General features: G+C 43.2%; 1 protein-coding gene across 1 annotated transcript in view; it reads right to left on the minus strand.

Moving 5' to 3' along the window:
- Nucleotides 1-16,927: 16,927 nt before the first annotated feature.
- slc22a15 (solute carrier family 22 member 15) overlaps nucleotides 16,928-20,727 on the minus strand; it is a 58,925-nt gene continuing 55,125 nt past the window's right edge. The window contains exon 12 of the mRNA XM_080205408.1: nucleotides 16,928-20,705. Coding sequence (XP_080061534.1) covers nucleotides 20,673-20,705 — 33 coding nt within the window. The 3' untranslated portion in view covers nucleotides 16,928-20,672. The remainder of the gene's footprint in view (nucleotides 20,706-20,727) is intronic.

The following is a 20,727-nucleotide window of genomic DNA, read 5'->3' on the forward strand; positions in this document are numbered from 1 at the left end:
AATGGGTGATAGTGTAGTGTCTGGGCACAGTGCAATGAGCGATAGTGTAGTGTCTGGGTACAGTGCGATGGGTGTCAGTGTAGTGTCTGGGTACAGTGTGATGGACATTAGTGTAGTGTCTGGGTACAGTGTGATGGGTGTCAGTGTCATGTGTGGGTATAGTGTGATGGGTGTCAGTATAATATATGGGTACAGTGTGATGGGTGTCAGTATAGTGTCTGGGTACAGTGTGATGGGTGTCAGTATAGTGTCTGGGTACAGTGTGATGGGTGTCAGTGTCATGTGTGGGTACAGTGTGATGGGTGTCAGTATAGTGTCTGGGTACAGTGTGATGGGTGTCAGTATAGTGTCTGGGTACAGTGTGATGGGTGTCAGTATAGTGTCTGGGTACAGTGTGATGGGTGTCAGTGTAATGAGTGGGTACAGTGTGATGGGTGTCAGTGTAGTGTGTGGGTACAGTGTGATGGGTGTCAGTGTCATGTGTGGGTACAGTGTGATGGGTGTCAGTATAGTGTGTGGGTATAGTGTGATGGGTGTCAGTATAGTGTGTGGGTACAGTGTGATGGGTGTCAGTGTCATGTGTGGGTACAGTGTGATGGGTGTCAGTATAGTGTATGGGTACAGTGTGATGGGTGTCAGTATAGTGTGCGGGTACAGTGTGATGGGTGTCAGTATAGTGTGTGGGTACAGTGTGATGGATGTCAGTGTCATGTGTGGGTACAGTGTGATGGGTGTCAGTATAGTGTATGGGTACAGTGTGATGGGTGTCAGTATAGCGTGTGGGTACAGTGTGATGGGTGTCAGTATAGTGTGTGGGTACAGTGTGATGGGTGTCAGTGTAGTGTCTGGGTACAGTGTGATGGGTGTCAGTGTAATGTGTGGGTACAGTGTGATGGGTGTCATTATAGTGTGTGGGTACAGTGTGATGGGTGTCAGTATAGTGTGTGGGTACAGTGTGATGGGTGTCAGTGTAATGTGTGGGTACAGTGTGATGGGTGTCAGTGTAATGTGTGGGTACAGTGTGATGGGTGTCAGTGTAACGTGTGGGTACAGTGTGATGGGTGTCAGTGTAACGTGTGGGTACAGTGTGATGGGTGTCAGTGTAATGTGTGGGTACAGTGTGATGGGTGTCAGTGTAATATGTGGGTACAGTGTGATGGGTGTCAGTGTAATGTGTGGGTACAGTGTGATGGGTGTCAGTGTAATGTGTGGGTACAGTGTGATGGGTGTCAGTGTAATGTGTGGGTACAGTGTGATGGGTGTCAGTGTAATGTGTGGGTACAGTGTGATGGGTGTCAGTGTAATGTGTGGGTACAGTGTGATGGGTGTCAGTGTAATGTGTGGGTACAGTGTGATGGGTGTCAGTGTAATGTGTGGGTACAGTGTGATGGGTGTCAGTGTAATGTGTGGGTACAGTGTGATGGGTGTCAGTGTAATGTGTGGGTACAGTGTGATGGGTGTCAGTGTAATGTGTGGGTACAGTGTGATGGGTGTCAGTGTAATGTGTGGGTACAGTGTGATGGGTGTCAGTGTAATGTGTGGGTACAGTGTGATGGGTGTCAGTGTAATGTGTGGGTACAGTGTGATGGGTGTCAGTGTAACGTGTGGGTACAGTGTGATGGGTGTCAGTGTAACGTGTGGGTACAGTGTGATGGGTGTCAGTGTAACGTGTGGGTACAGTATGATGGGTGTCAGTGTAACGTGTGGGTACAGTATGATGGGTGTCAGTGTAACGTGTGGGTACAGTGTGATGGGCTATCATTGTCTGCTGTTTGTGTATGGGAATGGGAGCTAACGATTCGAGTCCAGGTGACCGAGCTGACAAAGGGTCATCCAGACATGAAACATTGGCTCTATTCTCTCTCTACAGATACTGTCAGACCTGCTGAGATATTCCAGCATTTTTTTGTTTCTGTTTCCGATTCCAGCATGCAGTAATTTGCTTTTATACATTTCCATCATTGTTCAGTCCCATGTTCTGAAGGCCAGGAATTCACGTCATTTGCTATTTGAATTTTTTGTGTTATATTGGCTGATAACAATGACTGGTAATCACACCTCAACTATCTTGTTTTAGTAAAGCAGTTTGTGTTGGTCTCGAGCTTCCATACATGCCCCAATCCATTTGTGTACACACTGCCCATGTATCTGTTTAAATCCTCTTCAACAGAACATCAACCCATCCTTAAATATTGACATGATCTCCACATATACACCCCCCACGTTGTAGGTCACATTTATAAGTGTTGGGTTCTAATTATCCTGCCTACTCCTTACTAATTTTGAATGTCTCTAAGTAAATCATCTCATTACTTATCCAATCACAGTAAAACAGCCTGAGTTTTAACATTACTGGTTTCCATTTGCTGGAATCCTTGAGAGGGGTCCTCTTCATGTTGAATAAAAACAAAGTGCTGGATAAACTCAGCAGATCCGGCAGTGTCTGTGGAGAGAGAAACAGAGTTAATGTTTCGAGTCCAGTATGTCTTCTTTGGAACTTTAGCTGTGACTATGTTTATGATCAGCACCTTACTCACTTGTCCCATTAGCCTTTGTATGATTTACATATAATAACCTGGTCAAGTTCATGGTTGATTCATAGAATCATAGAACCCTACAGTGCAGAATGAGGCCCTTTGGCCCATCGAGTAAGCACCAGCCACAATCCCACCCAGGCCCAACTCCCATATCCCTACACATTATACCCACTAATCTATGCATCCCTGAACACTAAGGGACAATTTCTTAACATGGCCAATCAACCTAACCCACACATCTTTGGACTGTGGGAGGAAACCGGGGCACCCGGAGGAAACCCACGCAGACACGAGGAGAATGTGCAAACTCCACACAGACAGTGACCCGAGCCGGGAATCGAACCCAGGTCCCTGGAGCTGTGAAGCAGCAGTGCTAACCCACTGTGCTACCGTGTCGCCCAAACGATTCATGCTGCAGATGTGTGGTTTAACTCTACATTCCTGGACTATATCATTTCATCAGTTGTTCAGTGAAATAAAGTGCGCAAGAATTGGAACCTAGGAATCGTGGTACAAAAACTGACCAATGCAGTGCTGAGGGACTGCTACACTGTCAGGATGAGATGTTAAATAAAAGCCCTATCTGCCCCCTCAGAGGGATATAAAAGTTCTCACAGCACAATTTTAAAGCAGCTGAGTTCGCTCCTGTGTCTTGGACCATATTTATCCCTCAATCGACATCACAAGACAAATTATCTGGTCATTTTCACATTTACGTTTGTGGGAGTTTGCTGTGCATAAATTGGTTGCCCTGTTATATATCACAGCGGTGACTACACTTCAAAAGTACTTAACTAGCTGTAAAGCACGTTGAGTCATTCTGTGGTTGTGAAAAACGCTATATAAATGCAAATCTGTCTTTTTAATTGCAGCATCAGTACACGGTGTGGTGTGCGTGACATTACTCAGTCACACTGGAACTATGAATGGAGGTGTGCCAGGGACTGCTAACAACAAACTGAATCATGTAGATTCTGCTTGGGGAGCAGATCCATACTTCCTGTAAATATATTTAGAGTCATAGAGGTTTACAGCATGGAAACAGGCCCTTCGGCCCAACTTGTCCATGCCGCACAGTTTTTACCACTCAGCTAGTCCCAATTGCCCGCGTATCCCTCCATACCCATCTAACTGCTTTTTAATAGTTTTTTAACCTTAATTCCAGATCTAAAAAAAAACTCAAATTCCACTACCTGCCGTGGCAGGATTCGAACTTAGGTCCCCAGAACATTAGTTGGGTTTCCGGGTTAATAACACCACTAGTCCATCACTTTCCTGAGTTCAAATAACTCAGACCGCATTTATGAGCAAGCTCCCACAAAGGGCAATATGATCAGGACCAGGTGGTGTGTTTTAGCGATGCTGCTTGAGAAATAAGTATGAGCCAGGACGCTAGGGATAACCTCCCTGCTGTTCTTAAAACTAATGTAACTGGATCTTTTCTATTTGATTAATAGAGCACAGGGCTTCAGTTTAATATTTCACCCAAACAGCAGCACCACCAGCTTAGATTTCACATTTTCATTGTTTCATGTGTTTTGCTTTCATGTGTTTCCTTGTTCAGCTCACATCTTATTAAATAACATTATTTACAGGGAAATAAGAGCATCTACCCAAAGGTATAAGAAGAAAATGTGTCTTTACACGGAGGCTTTCACACTTTCAGACATCTGAAAAGAGAGTAACGTTAGTTAAGTACCCTAAAGGTGCATTCACTAATACAGCATCAGGAGCCACACCAGACAACTGGTGTACAGCAAGTCCCACAAATAGCAATAACACTAATAACCAGTTCATTGGACTGGGGCTGCGCAGAGATTAAGCTGTATTGGTTATATTGATGTGGAGGTGCTGGTGTTGGACTGGGGTAAGCACAGTCAGAAGTCTCACAACACCAGGTTAAAGTCCAACAGGTTTATTTGATAGCAAAAGCCACAAGTTATCAGAGCACTGTTCCTTCATCAGGTGAGTGGGAATTGTGTTCACAAACAGGGTATATATAGATACAAACTCAATTTATAAGATAGTGGTTGGAATGTGAGTCTTTACAGGTAATCAAGTTTTAAAGGTACAGACAATGTGAGTGGAGAGAGGGTTAAGCACAGGTTAAAGAGATGTGTATTGTCTCAGACAGGACAGTTAGCGAGATTTTGCAAGCCCAGGCAAGTCGTGGAAGTCTGCAGCAAACTACCCAGCCTTCAGGAGAACAGCGATCATGACGCCACACAACCCTGCCACAGCAACCTCTGCAAGACATGCCGGATCATCGACATGGATGCCATCATCACACGTGAGAACACCATCCACCAGGTACACGGTACACACTCTTGCAACTCGGCCAATGTTGTCTACCTGATACACTGCAGGAAAGGATGTCCCTAGGCATGGTACACTGGCTCGCAGACGCTACAACGAATGAATGAACACTGCTCGACAATCACCAGGCAAGAGTGTTCTCTCCCTGTTGGTGAACACTTCAACAGTCACGGGCATTCAGCCTCTGATCTTCGGGTAAGCATTCTCTAAGGTGGCTTTCATGACACACGACAGCACAGAGTCGCTGAGCAGAGACTGATAGCCAAGTTCCGCACACATGATGATGGCCTCAACCAGGATCTTGCGTTCATGTCACACTATCTGTAACCCCCATGACTTGCCTGGGTTTACTAAATCTCACTAACTGGCTGGAGACAATACACATCTCTTTAACCTGTGCTTAACCCTCTCTCCACTCATATTGTCTGTACCTTTAAGACTTGATTACCTGTAAAGACTCGCATTCCAACCATTATCTTGTAAATTGAGTTTGTGTTTTATATGCCCTGTTTGTGAATAGAACTCCCAATTACCTGATGAAGGAACAGCACTCCGATAACTTGTGGCTTTTGCTATCAAATAAATCTGCTGGACTTTAACCTGGTGTTGTGAGACTTCTTATCTTGGTTATATTGGCCAGAACAACAGGGGAATCTCCCTATTCTTCTTTAAACAACGCCATGATATTTTACAACTGTCTAAACACAAATTCTTTCCCCATTCTAATATCCAATCCACACACAGTGCTATATTGTACTATAGGTCTCTGGAGTGTGACTTGAAACCAAAATCTTCAGACATGGGGGTAAAGAATGCTATCCACAAAGGCAAACTGAGGGTTTAAATAGGCCACTATATTCATTCAATCAAATTCAACCTCTGCCTAACAAGCAGCCTTAACTTGATCAATATGGGGAATGAGGGGTTATGGGGAAAAGGCAGGAGAATGGGGATGAGAAAAATATCAGCCATGATTGAATGGCGGAGCAGACTCGATGGGCCAAGTGGCCTAATTCTGCTCCTATGTCTTATCGTCTTAAAAGCAGAACTGGATGAATGAGAGGGGAAGAAATGGAATAAATTAAATGGAAACGGGGTGAAGGTGGAGGAGGAGGTTTCATGCTCTGAACTCAATGTTCAGTCTAGGAGGCTCAATCAGAAGATGAGGTGTTTTTCCTCCAGTTTGCGTTGCGGTTCGCTAGAACATTACATAAGGCCAAGGACGGGGCATGTGGACAGGAGACCAGGGTGGTGTGTTGAATTGGCAAGCGACAGGAAGGTCTAGGTCCTACTTGTGGTCGGACTGTAAGTGTTCAGCAAAGCCCAGTCTACATTTGGCCTCTCTGATGTAGAGTAGACCACATTGGGAGCAGCGACTGCAATAGACCAGACCGAAGGAGGTACATGTGAACCACTGCTTTGCCTGAAAGGGGTGTTTGGGACCTGGGATAGTGAGCAGGGGGGTGGTGAAGGGACAGGCGTTGCAACCTCAAAGATTGCATGGGAAGGTGCCGTGGGCAGGGTGTGAATTGTTGGGTGTGACGGAGAAGTGGACCAGGGTATCCCAGGGAGAACGGACCCTGGAGAATGCTGATGGAGAAGGGAGGTGTGGCGAGGGACAAGATGTGTGGCATCATGCTGGAGTTGGCAGAAATGGCGGACGATGATCCTTTGAATGTGGAGGAATGTGAAAAGTGAAGACGACCGGGGCACTCTTCTGGTTCTGGGAGGGAGGGGGTGAGAGCAGTGGCCCGGGGGGCAGGGTGGATGGGGTGGAGGCGGTTGAGAGTCCTGTCAACCCCAATGGGTGGAAAACCACGACTGAGGAAGAAGAAGACATATTGACAGAGATATTTTAGAAAGTGGCATCATCAGGACCAATGTGGAGAAGGAACTGAGAGAATGGGATGGAGTCCTTACAAAATGTGGAGTGCGAAGAACTGTAGTCAAGGTAGTTGTGGGAGTCGGTGGGCTTGTAATGGATGCTAGTTGACAGTTTATCACCAGAAATGGAGACAGAGAGGTCAAGAAAGGGAAGAGAAGTGTCAAAGATGGACAATGTGAAGGTGATAGAGGGGTGGAAATTGGAAGCAAAATTGATAAACTTTTCCAGTCCAGCTGAGAGCATGAAGCAGCACCAAAATAATCATCAACGTACCAATAAAGGATTTGTGAGACGGGGCCAGACTAGGACCGGAACTGGGAATGTTCCACATATTCCACTAAGAGACAGGCATAACCCTATCTAAGTTCAGGGAATAGCCAATGACCAGTAGGACAATCAGAAAGGTTGCTGTCTGCAAAAGTAATCACACATTTGGATATTAGATTAATTTTCCTGCACAGTTGCAGAGCCAATAACAAGAGAGAGATTGAGGTATAACTATTTATAATGGAAGTGTAAAAATTGCAAGTACAATAAACAATCACAATAAACAAGTCGCTTCAAATCCGAAATAGAAAGAGGCGTAGGAGTTCCTTATATAGATATAGTTCACAAAAGAAATCTCTTAAAACAGCGATCCAATGTCATGTAAATCCAGCTGTGTCAGTGTGCCTTGCATTCAGTTCCAGGGCTCAGAAGCCCACCTGCTGCCAGCAATCCTGCAACTCTACTCTTTTTACCACAATGAAAGAGAACAAGATCGAAACTCAACTCACCAGTTAGCTCCAAGGTGCAGTCGTGCCAAAGCAGTTCTTTTATCATCAATCCTGATGTCACACCTAACCGTCCACTATAACCAGGATGGCACGGTGGCACAGTGGGTCAACACTGCGGCCTCACAGTGGGTCAGCACTGCGGCCTCACAGTGGGTCAACACTGCGGCCTCACAGTGGGTCAACACTGCGGCCTCACAGTGGGTCAACACTGCGGCCTCACAGTGGGTCAACACTGCGGCCTCACAGTGGGTCAACACTGCGGCCTCACAGTGGGTCAGCACTGCGGCCTCACAGTGGGTCAGCACTGCGGCCTCACAGTGGGTCAGCACTGCGGCCTCACAGTGGGTCAGCACTGCGGCCTCACAGTGGGTTAGCACTGCGGCCTCACAGTGCCAGGGACCCGGTTCAATTCCAGTCTTCGGTGACTGTGGAGTTGGCATGTTCTTCCCGTGGATTTCCTCTGGGTGTTCTGTTTTCTTCCAAAGATGTGCAGGTTGGGTGGATTAACCATGATCAATGTGTGGTGTTATGGAGATTGGGTGGGAGGTGGGCCTGGGTAAAATGCTCTTTCAGAGAGTCAGTGCAGAGTCGATGGGCTGAATGGTATCTTCTGTACTGTAGGGATTCTATTCTCTGGCACTTGGCTACGTTACTGCTCCAGTGTGCTAGACAACCCTTTTGTTGCTGTCCACTTGATTCATGTTTATTTGTTATCATTCCTTTCCCTCAAAAATCCTGAGCATTTTTCTCAGTCTATCAGAAATGTTGGCTAACTCCCAAAAATAACTTTGCTCACGTTTCCTGACAAAGCCCTTGCTGTACACATGCTTCTTGTACAGATACTTTGGTGGCTTCAAGATCACATCATTAGATACCACTGCTCAACACTAGATCGTCCTTCTAGAGAACAACCAAAGACCATAAATAACAACAGGCTTCTATTTGTTAAATGATTCCATTATTGTCCAACCTGTGGGTCTATTCTGTGTTAGTCATTCTGAGGGAACAGCTTCCTGACAACTGTTCTCGTGTAACCTTTTTATCTGCGTGAACCAGTCCCCCTTCTCCCATTGCCAGCTTTACCAATGCAGCCTTCTGTACTTAACACTTAGGGCCAGCTACAGCTCAGTTAGTAACACACTTGGCTATGAATCACGTTTTTCCAGATTCAAGTTTCACCTCAGGGCTTCAGCACGAAAATGAAGACTGATACTCCACTGCAGGAGCACTGCACAGCCACAGGTGCTGCATTTTAGGTGAATATCAAACTGTGAATATCAAATATCTGCCAGCTCAGGTTGATATAACAGATCCCGTGGAATTAGCTTGAAGAGGAGCAGTGGAACTCATAGAAAGCATCCTTTCTGGTTGTATCACAGCTTGGGATGGCTCCTGCTTTGTCCAAATTGGCAAGAAACTACAAAGGATCGTGAATGAAACCCAGTCCATCACACAAATCAGCCTCCCATCCAGCGATTCTGTCTACACTTCCCACTGCCTCGGAAAAGCAGCCAGCATAATCAAGGACCCCACGCACCCCGGACATTCTCTCTTCCTCCTTCTTCCATTGGGAAAAAGATACAAAAGTCGGAGGTCACATATCAACCAACTCAAGAACAGCTTCTTCCCTGCTGCCATCAGACTTTTGAATGGACCTACCATGTATTAAGTTGATCGTTCTCTACACCCTAGCTATGACTGTGACATTACATTCTGCACTCTCTTCCTCTCTTTGTGAATGGTATGCTTTGTCTGCATATTGCGCAAGAAACTATACTTTTCATTGTGTACTAACATATGTGACAATAATAAATCAAATCAAATCAGTGTCCTAGCTAATTGTTATTCCTCAATTGACATAATCAAAAGCAGACTATCTGATCATTATTGCATTGCTACTTGTGGAAATTTCTGTGCATACATTAGCTGCCATGTTTTCTGCAGTAACTTCAAAAAGTACTTCATCGACATTAAGTGTTTTGAAATGGCCAGTGGTCATGAAAAGAACTATATAAATGCAAATCTTTATTTCTTAACATTGTTCAGGAAGAATAGAAAGCTAGGTAAAGATGGAGGGGTACACTGTTAATCAAAGATAGCATTGGTGTAATAGTTAGAGATAACCCTGGTTCAAGAGGTCAGGTTTGGATGGAGATGAGGAATAGTTAGGGAATTAAGGCATCAGAAGGAGTGGGCTACATGCCCCCTAACAGTAACCACAACATAGGACAAAGTATACAAGAAGAAATATTGGGTGCTTGTGATAGAGGGACAGCAATAATCATGGATAATCTTAAGCTACATAAATCTACTTTACATTCTGCACTCTCTCCCTTCCTTCTCTGTGAATGGTATGTTTTGTCTGTATATTGCGCAAGAAACAATATTTTTCACTGTGTACTAATATATGTGACAATAACATATTAAATCAAATCAGTGTCCTAGCTAATTTTTATTCCTCACTCAATATAACCAAAAGCAGATTATCTGATCATTATCACATTGCAACTTGTGGAAATTTGCTGTGCATACATTAGCTGCCACCTTTCCTACATTACAACATGGGTGACACGTTGGCACAGTGGTTAGCATTACTGCCTCACAGCGCCAGGGACCCGGGTTCAATTCCGGCCTTGGGTCACTGTCTGTGTGGAGTCTGCACGTTCTCCTTGTGTCTGTGTGTGTTCCCTCCAGGTGCTCCACTTTCCAAAGATGTGAGGTTGATTGGCCAGGTTAAATTTTCCCTTAATGTCAGGGGGATTAGCAGTGTAAATACATGGGGATAGGGCCTGGGTGGGTGGGATTGTTGTTGTTGCGGGCTCGATGGGCTGAATGGCCTTCTTCTGCACTGTAGGGATTCTGTGGACTCTATGGCAAAAGCTGGAAAAATCAGATTGGCAATAGTAGCCTGGATGAGGAGTTCATAGAATGTTTTTGAAATAGCTTTGTAAAGCAGCATGTTCTGCAACCAAACTAGGGAGCAGGTTATCTTAAACTTGGTATTGTGTAATGTGACAGAATTAATTCATGCTCTCAGAGTTAGGGCACGCCGAAGTGGCAGTGACCACATTATGATTGAATTTTACATCCAGTTCGAAAGGGAGAAGAATGGGTCTAAGGCTAGTATTATAAACGTAAATATGAAAGCTGAGCTTGCTGAAGTGAACTGGGAAACAAGGCTAAACAGTAAATCAATAGAGAAGCAACAGCACACTTGTAAAGGGTATTTCAGAATACTCAGCTTAAGTATATTTCTACTATAAAGAAAAATATTTAAGATGGGAACCCATTGTCAGTGATTAACTAAAGAAGTTAAGGAAAGTTACAAATTTAAGGAAACATGAAAATGTTTGGTCAGAATATAAAAACAGCAGAAAATAACTAAAAGGTTAATTCGGAGAAAAAAATTAGAGTATAAGAGGAAGACAGCTAGAAATATAAAAATGGATAGTAAGAGTTTCAACAAGTATTTAAAAAGGAAGAGTAAAGTGAGCATTTGTCCACTGACAATGGGGCAATAATAGTACATAATAAGGAAATAGCAGATAAAATAAATATTCTGCTTCCGTGTTCCCCATAGATGATACAAAATAATTCCAGTAAAAGCTATAAATCGGGAGCTGGATGGGAGAAATAAATTTGGTGGAATGACAATCACCAGGGAAGTGATACTGAACAAAGTAATGGAGCTGCTTGCTGACAAATCTCTGGATCCCAATGATGTTCATCCTGGGTTCTTCAAAGTGTTGGCTAATGAGCTGGATGTATTGGCGATAATTTTCCAAGGTTTGCTGGATTCTCGGGCCAATTAGTTTGATATCTGTTGTGGGGAAGGTGTGAAAATTGATCATTACAGGAGTAATGAAGAAGAGTAAGCGTAGTTTTGCAAAAGCAAAATCAAGTTTAACCAATTTATTAGAGTTTGTTGATGGTGCAATATGTGCTGTGGATAGAGGGTAGCCTGCTGAGATTGTAAAATCCCGCCTGAGGCCATTCCATTCTGTGAGCCTCGACTGCCCTGATTCCGGGATGCTTCCCAGTTGGTATTCAGCCATTAATTGCCACGTACTCTAGGCAAAATTCTGATTCTATCAATCAAACAATAAATTTAACTTTCTCAGGCCTTTAGTTTCATAACAGGGTTTTTTAGAAACAAGTTACCATTTCTTTGCCTTTCCCAGGAGATGACAGGCTTATAGAAGGGGGTGGCTTTACAAAGTGTACAGTCCTCATAACACTCCTGCCATGATGTGTTTGAGGAAAGCTTGATGGACTAGCTGTGATATTGCTTTTGGCCATTTTTGTATGCCCAGAAGTGAGGAGTTTCTACTTCAGAAGCTCATCTAATGCAGAATAGCAGACCTTAACTCACTACCTTTCAAACTGTTTTGGGTCAGACTCCAGAAAAACAATCTCATCCACTCACACACGACCATTAAATAATTTTTGCACTGAGCTTCACTTGAAACAAAGTCTGAAAAACTTGGATGTGTCACTTTCTCTGCTCTCCTCTATCATTCCTCTGATGCTGGTGACCCTCCTCTTTGCTCTTCCTTGCGCCATCTCCAAGTCTCCTTGCACTGCTCCTGTCCTTCACCTCTGCTGTTTTCTTGGCAGTTTCATTTCCGTCCTTTCCATTAGATAGGCACTTGCTGCGGAGACAGAAGCTGTAGATTCAAGTCCTGTTTTCAGAACTAATGAGATTGACACTTAGTGTTGGGGGTGTGCTATTGTGCCACAGATAATGCCTTCGGGATGAAACAAACTGGAACTCACACTATTGTCAGGTGGATGAAAAATCGCCATGGGTCAGTAACAAAGAGCAGGTGGCTCCCAGTGTCCTGGTCAATGTTTATCCCACAAGCAAATGTACTGACCAGTCATTACGCTGCTATTTGTGGGAATATTGCTAAGAACAAACAGCCTGCTGCGTTCTTAAACATAGAAGAGAGAACACTTCAAAAGTGATTAAATTAGTGTAAACCAATTCTGGCATGCTAAGGACATAATTCATTATTTCTGTATAAATGCAAGTTCTTCACTCCTGCTTCTCATAAATATTCAACACTTCTGAATGGGAACCTCACCTGTTTCTTCTCCTTCTTCCTTCATTTTTCTCTTTCCTCCATTCACCCAGTCCCCTCCCCTTCAGGCATGTATATCTCTTCCTTCTCTTTAATCCCTTCACTTCATCTTTCTGAATTCCTCCAACATTTGTCTTCTGTTCCTCCACCAATTACATCTTTCCTCCTTTCCCGTCTCTGTCTTGCACTTTCTGTCCTCCACTTCTCCCTCTGCTTTCTTCACTGTATGCGGACACACATGAATCAGCATTAAAGGGAGTTTAGAATCCAATTTAAAAAATTGTGGTCAAGTTTGATTGGCCTTGAGGCATAGATTTTAAATGATGCTGCTGATTTGGATTAGCTGGTTTCCTGGATGTGAACAGTTATAGATGTTGCAATTATTACAAGATCTCGGTTTGCTGGCAGGTTTCTGGTAGAGTTGGCTTCTCAAACTTACTTCAAAGGAGAGGGAGAGAGCAGCCTCCAGCTTCTGTTGAAGACTTTTTTATTACATCACCTATATCACTTAGTATATCTCTTCAATGGCTTGCAGCCTTGCCTTGAACAACTTCACCCATTGTGTAGTCCCAGGGGCTTTTGGATGTGTCTGTTTGTACCAGCCATTGTTTCATTATCCAGTACTTTGCTATTTTAATGCCTCTCCCTCAGTGATGAGATTCGATGGGTGTCTTGGTTAGGGAAAATGCCTCTCTCTTCACAATCCCAAGGGTGATTTGTCTGTTTCTCACCTTGGAATGTGGCCTCGCATTTGTAAGCAGTTTGCTGTGTTCAAATTGCTAAAAGTTGAAAATTCATTTTTAAAAATAAAGCGGAGAACTTCTCAAGGCTGAGTGATAACCAAACCTAATTGGTTATCTCTTTCAAAAAGCCAGTACAGTTACTTCAGATCCAGAGGGTAGAAGAAAGAGGAGGCGTAAGAGCAATTGTACAATCTTCCAGTACAGAAGGAAAGCTGTTTGCTCTGACAAAGTAGCTGCATATTTACCATGCTTTTCCTTTGGTGCAAAGGCATATAAAGGATGTAAAGACAGCCCAACGTGACTTCCAGGTTTTCTCCAATAAAGACACAACAATTTTTTTTAATTCTTAAACATTTATTCATTTCTTACAACAAAGCAGGCTGAAAGGGAGGATCCTTCTCTTTGCTCTTAGCAAACAGAAAGTGCCTTCAAAGCCTGCCTCAGGGCAGAGATATTTTACATAGTGAACGGGAGGCTAAAATAGTCTCAATTTTATAAATCCAAATGGAATTAAGCCCTTACTGTGCAACTGCTGAATCAGACAATTTATACGTTTAATTCAGCAACTTGTGTTATTGTAACATTGCTCATAGATTCATAGAATCCCTACAGTGTAGGAGACACTCGGCCCATCGAATCTACACCGACTTGCCGACAGATCATCTTACCCAGGCCCTATCCCCAAGTAATCCCAACCCCACTAATCCCCCAGCCTACACACCCTTGGAACACTAATTTAGCACGGCAAATCCATCTAACTTGTACATCTTTGGAACGTGGGAGGAAACCCACACAGACACGGGGAGAATGTGCGAAGGCCACAGACAGTCAACCAACACCAGAATCAAAACAGTGCCAGGGAGAGAACTGCCTCTTGGTCTAGACACATTAAGAATCTCACAACACCAGGTTAAAGTCCAACAGGTTTATTTGGTAGCACAAGCTTTTGGAGCGCTGCCCCTTCATCAGGTGAGTGGAGGATTGGGTTCACAAACAGGGTATATATAGATACAGACTCAACTACAAGCTATTGGTTGGAATGTGAGTCCTCATAGATATTCTAGTCTTTACAGATGCAGACACTGTTCATTTTAATTATATTTTGCAGCACCTGATCCATAGTCCTGCAGTTTACATCACTTCAGGTGCAGATCCAGATACCTCTGAAGTGACTTGAGCGTTTCAGCTTCAAACACTGATTCAGGCAATGAATTCCAGAATACTAGCACCCTCTGGCTGATGCAATTATTCCTCATGTCCTCTTTAAAGTTTCAACCAATTGACTTAAATCTTTTGCCCCCCCCCATCCCCTTCCCAGTAATTGACTCCTTAGCTGGGGGAAACAGGTCTTTCCAGTCTACTCTATCTCAGCCCCTCAGAATTTTGTACACCTCAATTAATTCACCCCTCAACCTCCTCTGTCCTCAGGAAAACAAACTTAGCCTATCCATTCTTTCCTCATAGCTGCAACTTCCAAACACTGGCAACATTCCTGTAAATTCCTCTGTATTCAATGGTGTCCTTGCTGTAATAAAGTGACCTGTAAGTAAAATTCCAGCTGTGGCCTAACTTGTGTTTTATACAGTTACAGCATTACATCCTGTTTTTGTGCTCAATACTTTGCCCAATAAAGAAAAGCATTCAAGATGTCCTCTTTGCCACCTCACCAGCTTTCTTCAGGGATCTGTGAATATAGACTCCAATTCCTCAACACCCAACTGATTACTTGCTTTGTGTGCCGTCACTTATACTTCTCCAGACTGAACTCCATTTGCCACTTCTCCATCCACTCAACTAAACAATTGATAACATTCTGGAGATGGCAGCTATTCTCATTGGAAAATTTCACGATCATGCCTCCCACATTTAAATTCATTTGCATTTACAACAAACAGCACGGGCCCTAATAAAGAGCCCTGTGGGAAGCCACTGGAACCTGAATGACCCTCATCAATCCTCCTTGCTACTTGCTCAAAAGATTTGAAGTTAGTAAAATGCTATATTCCCCTAACAGAGCCATGCTGACTATCCTTCACCAATCTGTGCCTAAGTGACAGTTTAATCTCTCTCTAAGAATTGATTCCAACGATTTGCCCACCACCAAAGTCCAGCTGACTGTACCATAGTTTTCTGGCCTATCCCTCACACTCTTTTTAAATGGTGGGACAACATTTGCAGACTGCCAATCCTCTGGTACCCTGTCTATATCTAGTGAGGACTGGAAAACGATACTCCAAGCATTCACAATTTCCTCCCTGGTTTCCGCTAATAGCCTAGGACACAATCCATCTGGTCCTGCTGATTTGTCCACCTTGAAGGCTATCAGTTCCTCCAGTACTTCCTAACTCTCATGTTTATAGCATCTAACATTTCATACACCTCTTTAACTGGAACATCTGCATCATCCCTCTCCTCAGTGAAGACAGAGGCAAAGAACTCTAAGAACCCTGCTCACATCTTCAGCATCAACCTATAAGTTACCATGCACATCTCTGATTTTTCCTCCATTATTCTCTTGCTCTTGATGTACTGGTAAATCATCTTTGGATTTTCTTTGATCTTGCCTGTCAATACTTTTTCACAGTTTTTGCTTTCCCAATTTCCTATTTTACTTCATCCCTGTATTTCCTATACTCTGCTCAGCTTTCCACAGTATTACACCTCTTGTGACAGTCATAGCTCTCTTTGCTTAATCATGCCTGTATGTTTCGAGAAAACCAACAGGCTCGAAGAAGTGCATACTATCGTAACTGTTCTATCTGCTTCAGTGCAACCCTGCTCTGATGGTGATGGAGGAGGTCCTGGAGCATAATGATGCCAGATGGTGGCCCTTCCCAGAGCTGAGCACTGAGCAATGACCTCATCCTTCACTTAATCCCGTGACCAGCAGCGGTTGCATGTTGTAATCCAAATGGCATAGTCACTGCAACTGAACCATGCATTGAAACTCACAATTAAAGGACAAGTTGTTTCAGCCGCGGCTCAGGGGGTAGCCTGGAGTTAGACGGCTGTGGGTTCAAGTCCTACTCCTGAGACCTGAGAATGAAAGTTTAAGCTAAGCACAGTACGGAGGAATTACTGCATTGCTGATGTTAAACCAAGGCCCTGTGAGTACTCAAGATCACCTCTAAGATCCCAATGCACTATTTCAAAGAAAAACAAATAGTTCTCCCCAGTGACATGGACAAATTTTACACCACAACTAAAATCAATGAAATAGATTATCTACTCATTGTCACAATGCTGTCTGTGGGATATTGCTGTGTGCAAACTAGCTGCCTCATTGTCTAAATTATACTTCAAACATATTTCATGATTTGTAAAGCACATTGGAACGCCCTGGGTCATTAAAAGCACTATATAAATGCAAGGTCTTCCTTGCTTTTATCTACCATTCAACCTCAATGAAAATTATTGTGATTTTCTATAAATCTAAATTACGTCTACAGCAGTGTTCCAAATCGTAACTAAGTCATGCATTTATCATCACTATGCACAAGTTACTTATTCAAATTCAGTACAAGAGTTTGTCCTTTGAAAAAACTGACCCTATAAACAATGAGAAAAAAAGTGAACTTAACAACAGTTCAGGGGATATTTTTTATTATATTTGGAGTCGCATTTCGTGATACAGTTAAACACATGGCAGACTTTTGCCGTGTAAAAATGAAGTACAATGCAGTCTGGTTAACTGACTCCAAGCTCACAAAACTGGAGTGTGAGAATGTCACATTTGTGAGAAATAGTCAAACAAAAATAAAACACACAATAGCTTTGATACACAAGGACATGAAATCATCAGATCATTGAAATGATTAGCGACGGCAGTGACACAGAAATGTTCAGTTTATTACAGACAGGATCTATGGGGAGCCAGTTGAAAATCCATCTCGACACCACTGCAAGGCTCTGGGTTGTTGCTAGTCAGGGATGTGGAGATCTCTCTGTTTCTTGGTTTGGTTGACTCCCTTGCACTGACTCACAGACCTCAAGCAAAGAACAAAAAATGACAACCCACATTCTGAGCACAGGGCCCAGTGTAGTATACACACAGTGTTACTGTTTCTACATAGTTTTACAAGACAGAGATAAACAGTTAACACCGTTGATGGAGTGGAATGCTCTCTGCTAAACAATTGGACGTACTTCACGTTCGAAATCAAAGTGCCGAATGATGCAGGGAAACATCCTGCTTCCCTCGAGTGACTTTTTTTTTGCTTTCAGCTCCTACGTGGATACTGAAACAAGCATGATTGCAGCAATAAAATGGCTAATAGATTTATTACTGAAGCAGTTGTCTGCAAAATCACATCAAAATAAGAAAACACTGCCTACTTTGCCCCTTTTCTCCTAATCCAATTGTCCCACTTTTACCAAACTTGACATCATGCTCCATTCTATTAATTCCAGCCTGATTCTTCTTCTTGCTTTGGCACCAGTTTCCTCCCTATGCCCCTCTCTCCAGTCCTGGAGAGACTGCCCCTTGAACTACAGTGTTATCAGATCCAGCAGCCTTCCGCTTCTTTATCTAAGTAGGTCTAAAGAAAATATTACTACTGAGTCACTTAAAAGAACTCATCATTGGCCAGTGATTCAGTCATGAATGCCTTCACAGTTGAGCCTCATTCACAACCACATCCAATGTACCTTGATGAATTTTTCAGTGGAAGTCACTGGATAGCAATCAGGATCAGGAACCATAGCTAATTCTCTCCTTCCTAGAACATGTATCACTTCCTATCGTTCCCCCGACTGGTATTAGCTATATTAACTCAGGCTGAGATCTTCCACTCTCGATCTTCCTTTCCGCATTATATTCCTACTATTTTGGAGTTTAATATCTTATCTTCTTTTGCATGTTCTCATTGTCTCTATTCAAGATCACTGTGACTTTCTAAGAATAAAATGAGAAAGGTTCTCGTCACAGAAATCCCACAGAATCTATTCCTGAAACCCAAGCTCTTTGCTGTGCTTCACAAAACCAGAGCAGCTATGGGCTACATTAAAAAAAAACAAAAAAAAAGCCAATATGCAATGGGAATGACACAGCAAGCAAGGAATTTAGTGCATAAATACTGAATAATCAGTCAGATTCAGTGAAGCAGCTTTGAATAACAAGTAGACTGTATCTGTGTCGATACACAGCTTCCCTTCAAATTAACTGGATCATTCTGCGGGACCTGGTTTGGTCACCAGTTCCACATGAGAGGTGGGGGGAAATTCAAGTCAACAGATCATCCTACCAGAGTTCCATGAGGTGTTTGAGGTGGTGTGGGGATGGGGGGAGGCGTGGAGAAGAGGGAAGTGTGAAAGGAGTGTGTGTGCAGGGGGAGAAATGGAGTTTGACCACTGGATCTGCTTGCCAGAGGTGGGACATAGGGGAGTTTGGTCACTGTATCCAGAGGCAGAATCCAGGGAATTTGTTCATGAAACCCAGTCAGGATTTGGGGAGTTTGATGACTGATCTAGAGTCAGGAGGGGGGGGGGGAGGGGGGGGGGAGCGGAGAGGAGTGAGGGTGAGTTTGGTCACTGGATCCAGAGTGTGGGAGTGTTTGATCACTGGGATCTAGAGTGTGGGAGAGTTTGGTCACTGGATCCAGAGTGTGGGAAAGTTTGTTCACTGGATCCAGAGTCTGAGGGAGTTTGTCACTGGATGCAGAGTGTGGGAGAGTTTGGTCACTGGATCCAGAGTGTAGGAGAGTTTGGTCACTAGATCCAGAGTGTGGGGGCATTTGGTCGCTGGGTCCAGAGTGTGAGGGAGTCTAGTCACTGGATCCAGAGTGTGGGGGATTTTGGTCACTGGATCCAGAGTTGGGAGCAGGGGGAGTTTGGCAATTGGGTCTCAGCAAATCTCGAACAGAGAATCTGAAATGCTTTACAGTGCATCATGGGCAGTACATGCAAGATCACATTAGGCTTTTCTTTCTGTATAAATAATTCCCTGTCATCTGTGCACATTTGTTGGTTGCGGACCAATCCATATATTATCTATTTTCCGCCAAACCTCAGAATACAACACAGAGAATGGAAACAGAGGAATGAAATGTCTTCAGTCAAATCACAGGCAACACTGAAGGGAATCAGCATCCTGTCGCAGGACAATGTCATTCAACTCCAGTTAAATGCTGCAGGATAAATAAGTTTCTAGAATAAATGCTGGAAAATCTCAGCAGGTCCACTTCAAGTCCAGATTATCTGGATTCGAAACATCAGCCCTTTTCTCTCCTTACAGGTGCTGCCAGACCTGCTGAGATTTTCCAACATTTTCTCTTTTGATTTCAGATTCCAACATCCGCAGTAATTTGTTTTTTTTCTAGAATAAATACCACACATAAAACATGGAGCATTAGCGAAGCTGTTAAAATATAACTGACAACTAAAGAGGAAGCCAAGCAAAGGTATCACAAGTTGATGTGCACAGTCCATTGAAGAGAAAGTGTAATAACACACTGCCGGAAATATGGGCGGTTTGTAGTCCCAGAGATGAAATAATAGCTGAAAAAATTTAAGGTTAACGATCAATAATTGATTGTTCACAGATTTACATCCTGCCTCTGTTGAAAATGATAGAACAATAAGTTATTAGAATTGGAAGTCACAGTCCAACCTTGTGATGTGACATCACTTTTGAGAGGAATGGGTAAAATGCTAAGACACATATTGCACCTGTAAGCCTAAGTAATTTTATCCAAGGAGGTTCTTCTATTAACTACAAAAGACTTCTTAATATAAAAGTGCTAGATTGAAACAGAGCAGAATAAAAGGAAAAACTGTGATCCTTAAAAAGTGGTCCTTGAAGAAATAACAAGTGTCAAGAGACTCTTAAGAGAGGTAAGTATGTCCAATGCATACAAACTATAATGCACGTTGTATTAAAAAGCTTAGTGGAGCTCAGCTCCCAGGTTTCTGAAGTCATAATTTGGCTCCTGAGAACTTATGAAAGTGAAGAAATGACATCCTTCAGGTAATGCAGCAGTATTATACATTAGACGGCAGGTCACAAAGGTATAAAATACTAGTAAACTGTACAATTAGAAATGTAAACAACTGCAATTCTCAGTTCCTTGTTTTCCAACAGAGATAATAACTGAGGTAAATCATTCTAGCTTAAATAAGTCTTTCCTCAGCCAACAGCTGCACATGTGTCAACTTGAACAACCAGCTAATCTTAAAATGTACCATTTCCAAGTCTCTTTGAACAGGGTACATAACCTCTTGTAGCATCTCCTACAATTTCCCCTTGCAACTCTGAGGCTTCATTTCAAAACACTGTCTTTAATCCGTTGGATCATCCTTTCAGTCAGAGTGGTTCTTTGCTAAGTCTCCGATCTTCATGACTGAGTGTTTCCCTGTGATTCAACTCTCTGTCAAAATAATGGGAAATGT

The sequence above is a fragment of the Carcharhinus amblyrhynchos genome, chromosome 17 (assembly GCF_965287045.1).
Source record: "Carcharhinus amblyrhynchos chromosome 17, sCarAmb.v2.hapA, whole genome shotgun sequence".
In the NCBI taxonomy this organism is placed as follows: domain Eukaryota; kingdom Metazoa; phylum Chordata; class Chondrichthyes; order Carcharhiniformes; family Carcharhinidae; genus Carcharhinus; species Carcharhinus amblyrhynchos.